This window comes from Sminthopsis crassicaudata, chromosome 3 (genome assembly GCF_048593235.1).
Source record: "Sminthopsis crassicaudata isolate SCR6 chromosome 3, ASM4859323v1, whole genome shotgun sequence".
Taxonomy (NCBI): domain Eukaryota; kingdom Metazoa; phylum Chordata; class Mammalia; order Dasyuromorphia; family Dasyuridae; genus Sminthopsis; species Sminthopsis crassicaudata.
This window is the reverse complement of record NC_133619.1, coordinates 353,008,058-353,020,110: the sequence shown is the minus strand read 5'-3', so window position 1 is coordinate 353,020,110 and position 12,053 is coordinate 353,008,058. Positions and strand designations below refer to the sequence as shown.

The following is a 12,053-nucleotide window of genomic DNA, read 5'->3' as shown; positions in this document are numbered from 1 at the left end:
ATGAAATTAGTTATCTTTCATATGAGGAAATCATATTGGATTTGGACATCCTTAAAAAAGGATCTTTAAAAATAACATTCCCTAAAAATTGTACAGCAGTTTCAAACTTTAATAACCAAAAACACACTTCATTTGAAAGTTTAATTATTTAAATTTATTTAAGTGAACTTTAGTTTTTTAATTTTCACAGGAAGGGGCATCTTGTCATTGTGCATCCTCTATGTGATAGTTTCTGAATTATACTTTGTCAGACAATCAATAGAGGAAGTCCTCTTGCTCAGCCATTATAGTCACCTGATCTATCTCCATTAGACTTTTTCTTGCAGGCTCACATGAAAACTGTTATGTGTGTGTCAAAACCTTAGTGTTTGGATGTTTTCAGGGCTAGGATTTTTAATGCAATCTTTTTAGTAACGAGCAGCAGTTAAAATTTTCAGTTTGAAAATTGACCAAAGGGATGAATTGAACAAAGACAGTGGTTGAGTTTTAATAAGAAACATCTGTATCTTTAGATTTCTAATGATCTCTCAGACATTGGTTTTTGTACATATATATAACATTTGCTTCTGAAGCTTATTAAAACTTAAAACTGTACTAAGACTGTTCTTTTAGGACATCGTGTATATTCAGGACAATCCATTTACTCTTGAAGCTTTTGCTATCTTTAGGATTGGATATCCAAGTGGAAGGTTAGCCAGCTTTCCAAGAAATGCCTCTATAATTTTACCTTCAAGGCAGCTATTAGCAATTCAAGTTGGCATGTCTTCACATAAAGTTATTACTACCTATAATTGTGCCAAAGCCACTGCTGCCAAAAGTAGCCACCCAAGTGACCTTAAAAAAAATTAAGCTCATGACAATTTTATATAACATGGAAGCTGTTCCATTTTATTAAAGACCAATACAGGCCTCTCCTGCTCATATCTGAGTCAGGACATTCAAACCAAAATCTGTATTTTTTTCTGGACACTTTGGAAAATAAGCTCATGCTGAAGCCCCAGGAAAAAAAACTTATGGGTATAAATACTTGATATTTCTATAATTGTTTGGCTCACCTGAACTGATGATGAGAATTCTTTTTTCCTGTGTACATGTTTTTCTCCCACAGAACTTGGATTTTTGCAAGTGTTAGAGCATTTATTCATTTACTTGTTTCCTTCAGAATTCCATTGTTTCCAATAGAGTTGGCTTCAAAATCATGATTTTTCTAGTTCTAGTTCAGTTTCTGATAAAAATGATAGCAAGCTCTCTTAACTTACTACTTTTCATGAATTATCTTATTTGAGCTGTACACAATCCTGAGGTATTAGTATAGTTTCATAGGTAGGGAAACCAAGGCTCAAGATCATATAGCTTGTAAATAGCAGGTTTAGTATTAGAATCTAGGTTTTTCACTTCCCAGTTCAGTGTTCTATAATCCTGGACAAGGATTTTGGTGTCATGGTCAACTCTCTAAAAACAAAAAACAGAGTGGGTACCTTGAACTGCACTAGGAGAGTATTTCCTTATTGTGATTCCCTATTCTAATACATCCCCAACATTATTTATGTATACACACACACACACACACACACACACATATGTATGTACACACAAATAAACTTATTATTCTAAGGAAGAATGGCCTTTTGTTATATTATAGATAATAACAGGGAAAATAAAAACAAAACAGCCAATTCAGTAAATTTATACATGGGATTACAGAGTTGGAAGGGATATTAATATATTTTCCCAAATCCCTTATTTTACAGATGGGAAAACCAAGACTCAGTGACTTGTTAAATAGCAAAGCCAGAGATGTAAATCGAGATCTTTCAACTTTCAACATAGAATTCTTTTTACCATAATACCTTGCTTTATGCTACAGTGGAAAATTTGGATAAGAGACATCAGTTGGCTTGTTTTTTTCCCTCGTTTTGAATCATCTGCTCTGCAAAAATATTAGGGCCACCAGAAAAAAATTGTGTTTAGGACTAAGGAAATGAGTTACCAAATGCTATTCCCATCCATCACTCACTTTTTTCAATGTTTCCCAATAAAGGAATAACTTAATGCTTTTGGTTAATTTTTTGCCATCTAGGAAACAGTTCATAGGGTATTAAGAGGTATAGTAGGTATAGATCACATTTTTGAAAAGTTGAATTTTCCATTTTGCACTAAGAAAAATTAACTAGTCTGAAATTAGTAATTTCAGAAGGAAAAGAAGAAGCAAGACTAGATATGATTTTGGTTAAAATTACATGGTTATCATCTAAAACTATATTATAAAGCAGTGGTCACCAAAACTATTTGGTATTGGCTAAGAAATAGATTAGTTGATCAATGGAATAGGTTAGATTCACAGGACAAAATAGTCAATAACTTTAATATTCTAGTGTTTGACAAACCCAAAGACCCCAGCTTTTGGGATAAAAGTTCATGTTTGACAAAAACTTCTGGGAAAATTGAAATTAGTATAGCAGAAACTAGGCATTGACCCACACTTAACACCGTACACCAAAATAAGGTCAAAATGGGTTCATGATCTAGGCATAAAGAATGAAATTATAAACAAATTAGAAGAACATAGGATAGTTTACCTCTCAGATCTGTAAAGGAGGAAGGAATTTGTGACCAAAGAAGAACCAGAGATCATTATTGCTCACAAAATAGAAAATTTTGATTATATCAAATTAAAAAGTGTTTGTACAAACAAAACTAATGCACACAAGATCAGAAGGGAAGCAATAAACTGGGAAAACATTTTTACAGTCAAAGGTTCTGATAAAGGCCTCATTTCCAAAATATATAGAGAATTGACTCTATAAGAAATCAAGCCATTCTCCAGTTAATAAATGGTCAAAGGATATGAACAATTTTCAGATAAAGAATTGAAACTATTTCTAGTCATACGAAAAGATGCTCCAAATAATCAGAGAAATGCAAATTAAGACAACTGAAATACCACTACATACCTGTCAATTTGGCTAGGATGACAGGAAAAGATAATGATGAATGTTGGAGGGGATGTGGGAAAACTGGGACACTGATACATTGTTGGTGGAATTATGAATGAATCCAATCATTCTGGAGAGCAATTTGGAACTATGCTCAAAAAGTTATCAAACTGTGCATACCCTTTAATCCAGCAGTGTTACTACTGGGCTTATATCTCAAAGAGATCTTAAAGAAGGGAAAGGGACCTGTATGTGCAAGAATGTTTTTGGCAACCCTCTTTGTAGCGGCTAGAAACTGGAAATTGAATGGATGCCCATCAATTGGAGAATGGCTGAAAAAATTGTGGTACATGAATGTTCTGGAATATTATTGTTCTGTAAGAAATGATCAGCAGGATGTTTTCAGAAAGGCCAGGAGAAACTTACATGAACTGATGCAGAGTGAAATGAGCAGGACCAGGAGATCATTATATACTTCAACAATATTCTATGATAATCAATTCTGATGGACATGGCTCTCTTCAACAATGAGATGAACCAAATCAGTTCCATTTGTTTAATAATGAAGAGAACCAGCTACACCCAGCAAAAGAAGTCTGGGAAATGAGTGTGAACCATAACATAACATTTCTACTCCCTCTGTTTTTGTCCGCTTGCATTTTTGATTTCCTTCTCAGGTTAATTTTACCTTATTTCTAAGTCTTGATTTTTCTTGAGCAATAAAATAGCTATGAATATGTGTGTATATGTATATGTATACATACATATATATATATATATGTATATATATATATATATATATATATGGTATTTAATATATACTTTAACATATTAACATGTATTGGTCCACCTGCCATCTAGGGGAGAGGGTGGGGGGAAGGAGAGGAAAAGTTGGAACAGAAGGTTTTGCAAGGGTCAATGCTGAAAAATTACCCATACATATATCTTGAAAATAAAAAGCTATAATAAAAAAAGAGAGATCAGGAGGAATAAAAGCACAATGAAGATCTAAAATGAAAAATTACAAGGTTATCTATGAAGTTGAAATTTCAACAACCTTCTGCCAATTAAAAGAAAAATCCATTTCTGGACAGTATTAAAAATTTGGGAAATCTTGAAATAAAAAAAACCCAACATAAACCCTTTTTTTTTTTTTGAGGCTGGGTTTAAGTGACTTGCCCAGGGTCACACAGCTAGGAAGTTTTAAGAGTCTGAGACCAGATTTGAACTCGGGTCCTCCTGAATTCAAGGCTGGTGCTCTATCCACTGTGCCACCTAGCTGCCCCCCAATATAAACCCTCAACCCTTGAAAAATAGCTGAGCAGAATAGCTCTTTGACCTATACTATGTTTTCTTTTTGTAACTGGGGAACTGTACAATAAAGTCTTAGGGGTTGGAGCTCCAGTTTAGTGCCTCAGAAGTCTTGTCCAAAGTTATATTGCATTGAGGGGATCTGTGGATTATGTTCAAATCACTTGCTTTATATAAAAAATAAGTTGCCAAACCTGACAAGAACTCATTCTGTTGTAATGAATGTAATTACATTTGACAGAATTTGTAAAAACAATGAAAACCATCAGGTAAGAAAAGCCAGTTTACCAAAGCTAAGGCATCTTATTCTTCTCTAAGAGGACATTAATTTATCCTAAGGCTCAGTCTAATCTAAAGGAAAACTGATGAATGTTAATTGATGGATTTGAGCTATGCTATACACAAAACATATGAGTAACAAATCACTTTGTTTGGATTAAACTTTTAACTAAAAGTGGGTCAAAGTAAAGTTATTGTTATTATTTCATAGCATTAATTGATTTTGTTTTGATGCTGTGAAGTGAGTTATTTCTAAGTTCTTTTGTAGGCATAGACAACTAGTGACAATCAAGAGCAAATTATCCGTCTATTTTCCCAGCTACTGTGGACACCTCAAAATAGTCCACAGAAGCACAGAAATACTTATTAAATGTAGAATATTTCTGGGTATGACAAATATGTTTTTAAGTTCAAACATTCTATTAGATGACTTGGGCTTTGCCTCCAATCTTTTCCTTCATTACTTTCCTCCATTTTGGCTAAATTGGCCTGCTTTTTGTAGCAGGAAATGTCTGGTTACTTCTGTGCCTTGGGATAGGATGTTCCTGGAATGCTGCTTTTTCCTTTCCTTCTCCTTGCTTGTCTAAATCTTTTAAAGCCCCATTCAAGTCTTATCATTTCTATACATCTTTACCCAAATGCTCTAGAGCTCAGGTATACATCCCTTTTAATTCTAATAGCATTCACTGAACATGCTATTTATTTGGCTTTTAGACTATTCCCTATGTTTTTATCAACCAAAATAGAAATCCCAACCTATGCTCATCTTGTAGGGCAAGGATTTTTTCTTTGTTATCTTGAACAGCTAGCACAGTTGCTCAAAAAATTCTTATTACTGACTTTTCCTGAAAAGTTAGGCTGACCTTTAGAAAGATTCCAATCACTGTACAAATTTCCTGACCACAAAATCCATTAATATTGGTCACTGTAACAGAGGAAAATCAAACATAACCATATGTTTGTAAAATTGATAAAAGGAAACCAAAATTGGAGAGGAATATTTTCCCAAGATCATAGATGTTAGAGACCTCAAAGGCCATCTAGTCCAACACAGCCCAGAATGGGAATTCCCTTTACAACATCACTAACAATCATACATATATCTTCTATATGAAGATCTCTAGTGCAGAAAACTGCTAATGCTTTCTATAGCCAATTTCACATAATCATCATATGAAATAAAAATCATATTTCTTGAGAGGAAAAAAAAATTTCCAGGCGCTAAGTAAATGGGTTGGGAAGAGCAAACTTTGTTCTGAAGATTTATGTAGGGCAGCTAGATGGCACAGTGTATAGAGCACCAGCCCTGAAGTCAGGAAGATCTGAGTAAATCTGGCCTCAGACACTTAATACTTCCTAGCTGGTATATCACAAGCCTCAACTTCATGAGTTTGGGAATTCTGAATGCAATAGGGCTAAAATCGATTGGGTGTCCACACTGAGTCAGGCTCCAGTATATTGAATCCCCTCCATCGTTCTGCCCTGAAAATAGTTACATTCAGAAGGGACAAGCCAAGCCAGGTTAGAAAAAATAGAGCAGGTTAAATCTCCCATATCAATTACTGCTAGGATTGGGTGATAGGTAAAGTAGTAAAGTTTTTTCAACAGAATAAATGCAATGCCCTAAGCCTTACCTCAATTGCATTTCCTTTCTTTTTTTTTTTTCCTGAGGCTAGCGTTAAGTGACTTGCCCAGGGTCACACAGCTAGGAAGTATTAAGTGTCTGAGACCAGATTTGAACTCCGGTCCTCCTGAATTCAGGGCTGGTGCTCTATCCATTGTGCCACCTAGCTGCCTCCTCAATTGCATTTCCAAATGTTATATTGCTATAGATTGTTTTTTTGAACTAATAGTCACAACCTGGTTATAGATCTCTTATGAATCATAACTCACATAAAAAAAAAATCCCTATGAAAAAGTTGAGGCTATGGCATCCCTACTTAAGTTTGGTTTCTTAGAATGAATACAAATTTCAGTTGGGTACTATTTTCTCATTAGGTGAAACCATAAAGAAAAATAATTTTTCTTGATCTTGGTCTTGTGTGCAGACATATTCGCTTTGTAAAGGAACATAGTCTTGTGTTTAGGAATACAGAAGGAACGACAGAAGTCAAATATTGGAAACTGGATTCTTTTCAATTAGTTGCCCAATTACTTAGAACCTGGGATATCACTCTCTGTTGATCCCTCTGTAAAACAAATGTCAAGCTCTTAATGATGTTGGAATGAAGTTTCTAATAGAAGAAAATGTTATTCTCTCCAGAAGATTCTTTTTCTGATAAGAGATTAATGCTCTTTACCAAAGTCTTTCTTTTAGATTTATTTTCCTACCTGAGGCATAAGTGGTAAATCCAGAATACTTGCATGGGATCTTCCAGCAATAATATACTATAAAAAGATACAAGATGCTCATGTACAAAAACCTCACTGAGTCCTTTATTAATGTTTGGAGATGTATGGAGTACATACAATTAACAGCATCACACCAGCTACAGGAAGTACTGTGTCGAGGATGTACTTCAAAACAAGGATCCCAGAGCACCAATGGTGTTGCCTGCCCTGAACCACCACAAAAAAAGCCAACTTGGACACACACAGGACAAACAATACCACAAAATCACTTTGAAATGGTTCTTTTAAAAAATAACAAGAGCTAGAAGTTCAAAACCACTTAAAATCTGAAATGTGGCAGCTCCCCCAGTGGCATGGCACTGGTTGTAAAAGGCTAGTTCAGACATGGAAGGTCAGAAACAAGAACTGACTGGGATGACTGGAAGGTTGCGTGTTCATTGTGGAGACAGATATACCAGATGGTCCAAGTGGATATTTTCAGTCCAGGATCTGTACATTTCCTGTAGAAATCCACCAGGTAAATAGAGTTTGTAAAATGGAAGGCTGAGAAATGCCTGCCACCCAGTTGTATCACTAATTCCAATTAGTAAGCACTGACACATCAGAGGGCTATAAACAAATATGATCACAAAGCAAGTTTAAAAGGGACAAGGCTGAAATTAAGTTTTTGGTTCATTATGTCAGGTTGACAATGATCCTTTTTAGTCACTGAGTGCTGTGGGTCCCTCTTGCTGTCTTCTGTGTACTCTGGATATCTTCCTTTATTTTAATTTTTCATTTTGAAAAAAAACAAAACAAAACAAAACAAAAAAAATCAAAACCCCCAACACCATTCTCCACAGAGTCCTGATTCCCCTTAGTCTAGACTTTTTCCTTCCTCTTTAATTTCGACACTTTCTTGACAGTTCCGTTCTTGTTTAGAAGCTTCAGGACTCGCTCCTTGTGATCTAAAACCTTGAGCATGGAGTCTCTGGCTTCACTGATTTGATCCATCACAAGTTTACATCTCTGCATATTTCCCTATAATAGAAGATAGGACCATTTGGTTATCATGAAAAACTGTTCTAAAATTTAATTCTGAGCACACTTTTTTTTTTTTTAAGCAAAGTAGACTTTATGTAAAAAACAACAACAAAAAAACAAAACAAACAAAAAAAATCTTAGTTTGTTGGTAGTATAAGATAGATAATGGATTTTTTTCCCCCTAAAAGTACCAAAGGGTTAACTAAGACTTCCTGGAAAAGAACTCAATAAAGTGATGTATATACTTAAAAGATGAGGTTCATACCTGTATTAGTTCATTTATTCGGTGTAGATCATCATCAGTTGCTGCCTTTTTCTTGGGGATAATACCTTCTTGTAAGGTAGTAAGTCGTTCATATACATCGTGCTCCAGATTTGTCTGAAAGTAATTAAAAGTAAGGACAACTATAATCTGATAAGATCCTTTGGACTTTATTTTAAGCAAGAGAAGAAACATGGTATGGTGGAAGAGAGCTAGCCTCAGTCTCAAAAGTCCTTTCTGATCCTGGGACAAATATAATGCATATAACCATTTTGACAATAAGCTAATAACTCAAATGCTAAAATATCAAAAGTTCTTCAAAACAAAATGTTTTTCTTCTAGATGGTTAACTGGCTGCAATTTTCCTCTCTTTGTCTTACTCAAACAAACTCTTCACTTACCAACTGTAGTAATTGGGCAGCACAGAGATGAACTTTCCAACCCTGGGCACGGCAAGATACTCCTTTCTGATTGGCTATTTCTTGCAGCATGGCTTTCTTCTCCTCTGGAATCATATGATAAACTGGAGTCAATTCAATAATAAAAACTAAAACCACTAATGCCTTCAAAGTAGTTCCTTTCCTGCCATTTTATTGAAATGTCCATAAAAATGGAACCAAAAACCCTTTTCTCACTTTAGGAACTAAGAATGTTTTTTAAAATATATATATAAAAAAATTAACCTTTTTTTTTTTTCTTTTTCTGAGGCTGGGATTAAGTGACTTGCCCAGGGTCACACAACTAGGAAGTATTAAGTGTCTGAGACCAGATTTGAACTCCGGTCCTCCTGAATTCAGGGCTGGTGCTCTATCCACTGCGCCACCTAGCTGCCCCCAAAATTAACCATTTTATAACACTCAATGACTTTTTAAAACTTGTAGATTTCTAGGTTTTTAAAAAATTATTTACTATGAACCTGAACAAATATTAACAAGAATACTTCTATATTCAAATAGGAAAAAAAAAATCAAATGTGAAACTGAATCTGTTATAGCTTTAAAAGAAGCATATATTAAATTTAAAAAGGTATTACTAAAATTGGCCTGCCAATGTGAATCCCCTTCTGAATTTCTGTGATTTTTAAAAATGGAAGTACAGATGTTCTTTTCTTTTTTTTTTTCCATTTCTCTGATGAAACTCTCCAGTACTTTCTCCCTCTCTCTTTAACCTATGAAAGCCCTCCCTTGTCAATAGTCAAGCAAAACATCCACAGCCTGGTCTATAAGAACAAAAAAAGCCTCTCTGCTAGAAGGTGGAAAACTAATTATCAGTCTTTTGATATCATTATCTTGAATTGATCAATGTTATACTTAAGCCTTTCAGAGTTGTTTTGCTTTACAATACTGAAATCACTGTATAAATTGTTCTCTTGGTTCTACTCATTTCATTCTGTCATTTTATACAAGTCTTTTCAGGTTGCTGTAAATCTGTCCCTTTGATCATTTTTTTTTGTAGCACACTAGCCTGCCATTTCATTCCTCTACACCTGAGGCATCAAATTTCCACAGGTAAGTGGCTTGAACCAGATGGAAATGTAATTGGGAAATATTTAACAAAATAACTAAAAATATAATAAAACATAATCTGTGGTTTTCTAAATCAATACACTGATGGCAACAATCCTTTTTCTATTTCAGTTTAACACCACTGCTCTATAATAATTTGTTCTGTTCGTCCCTAGTCCATGAGTACCACATTTTATCCAGTTTTGTACCATTTTTTCATTTTATTTTTTTTAAATATAAAGGTCCTTTCCCTCTGTCTTTGACCTCTTTGGGATGTCTGTTAGTGCTACTTTGGGGTTAAGTGAATTTTTTGGGTATAGTTTCATGTTGCTTTCCAGAATCATTGGACTAATTTTTAGCTCCAAATGCTCCTTAACATAAGTGTCTTAAATGAGATATTTATAAATTGCTTAGTACCAGGAACAAAGCAGATACTATATAAATGCTTATTCTGTCCCGCTCCCACTTTTGTTATCTTTAGGTGTGCAGTAAGATCTTAGGGCTGCTTTAATTTGCATTTCTCTTATTGAATAAATGAAAAAGCAGTAAGTTATTACAACATGCAGAAATATTTTGCTAAGCTCCAGAAGTAGAACGAAAATAGAATCTGTTCCCTGGGGTGGGGCTTATTTTCTAATGGGGGAAAGTTGGGATGAGGATAACATGTACAGGTGGGTTTTACTGGCAAATCAAAGGCTTCAAGAGCACAGTTAGTGCCCTGGAGGCTTCATCATAAGATTGTAGATAGCTTTCCTTTCTTCTATTGATAATGACCTGTTTCAGAAGATCATTTATCTAATGGGAAGTAGCTCTCTTCTTATATATTTGTATCAATTCCTCTTGTATCTTAGTTATCAAACTTTATCAGAAAAATCTGTTACAAAAGATATTTTCTTTAATTAACAGCTTCACTTCCAATTCTAAGTAAATTGCTTTTGTTTGTACAAAAACTTGTCTTACATAATAAACACTATCCATGTTATCTTCCTGACCCTTTTTTATCCATTATTATCCATTATCAGGAATTCATTCTGACCCACAGTAGTGAAAGCTATCTTCTTCTCCTTTCCTTAGATATGTTTATCATGTAGATTTTATATCTAGGTCTCTTATCTAATTTTGGCTTGAGGTACAAGATATGACATGTTAGTCTAAGACTAATTTCTCCTCCACTGCTTTTTAATCTTCCCAGGGGTTTTGTTTTGTTTTGTTTTTAAACTTAATATCAAGTCCTTATTGCAGCTGTTGTTGTCAATGGATTCACTGACTACTATGATTGCTTTTAGTTCTCATGCACCTGGTGTGTGGAAACAACCATCCTCAGAATGCTTCTTATTCTTCAGGTTAAGTTCAGTCTTCCCTGATCCCCTTCAACATTGCTGCTGCCTGCTTATCAGGGTACATCTTGTACATCCCCAGCAGAAAATAGGCTCCTTAAGGGCATGAACTATTTAGCTATTTTCTTTGTTGTCCCCATCATCAAGCTCCATGTGTAGCAGATGCTTAATAAATCTTTGTAGAACCAAATTAAATATAAGATCATCTCTAAAATATTTAGGCTATCTTAAAATAAATGACATTTTGTTGAAAATACTGAGGAACATAAGCAAATAAAAGTTAAACCATGAGTATCCAGATTAAAGCTTGAAGATTCCTGACATCCCACATCACACAATCACATTGTCCTTTTCAAAAAAGAGTCCCAATCAGGGGCAGCTAGGTGGCGCAATGGACAGAGCACCAGCCCTGAAATCAAGAGTACCTGAGTTCAAATCTGGTCTCAGATACTTAACAGTCTTTCTAACTGTGTGATCCTGGGCAAGTCACTTAACCCCAAATGCCTCAGGAAAATTTTGAGTCCCAAGCAGTAAATTAGGAGAAATTTGTAAAAAAGGGCAGTTAGGTGCCCCAGTAGATTGAATGCCAAACTCTGGAGAGTAAGGAAGACCTGGGTTCAAATCTGACCTCAGGTACTAATCTTTTGACCCTGGGCAAGTCACTTAACCCCATTTGACTTGGTTTCCTCATCTGTAAAATGAGCTGGAGAAGGAAATGGCAAACTACTTACTACTTTGTCAAGGAAACCCTAAATTGGAATCATTGTAGAGAATCAGACATAACTAAAATGCTTAACAATAAGTAATTCAGAACTCTACAATTAAATATCTTGAGGTTATTTGGATTCTGAACAGAGCAGAATGCCCAGCTTATCTTAGAAGTAGCAATTTTCATGACTCCCCTCAAGGACTTTATTAACAGTCCCACTTCTTACCCACTAGTGTACCTGAATGATCTGTTAGACTACTAGATTACAGGCTGAAAGAGAAAATCCATGAAAGAGGAACTTTTTATGCATTCCTGGTGTTCAATAATTTGATGAGATTA

The 12,053-nt window shown here is 34.9% G+C and overlaps 1 protein-coding gene across 3 annotated transcripts in view; it reads right to left on the bottom strand.

Annotated features, from left to right (window-relative positions):
• Positions 1-6,940: 6,940 nt before the first annotated feature.
• SAP130 (Sin3A associated protein 130) overlaps positions 6,941-12,053 on the bottom strand; it is a 49,530-nt gene continuing 44,417 nt past the window's right edge. For all 3 annotated transcript variants that reach the window (XM_074301703.1, XM_074301704.1, XM_074301705.1), the window contains exons 19-21: positions 8,565-8,668; positions 8,167-8,280; positions 6,941-7,898 (exon numbers count right to left, since the gene is read on the bottom strand). In XM_074301703.1, coding sequence (XP_074157804.1) covers positions 7,740-7,898; positions 8,167-8,280; positions 8,565-8,668 — 377 coding nt within the window. In that variant the 3' untranslated portion in view covers positions 6,941-7,739. The remainder of the gene's footprint in view (positions 7,899-8,166; positions 8,281-8,564; positions 8,669-12,053) is intronic.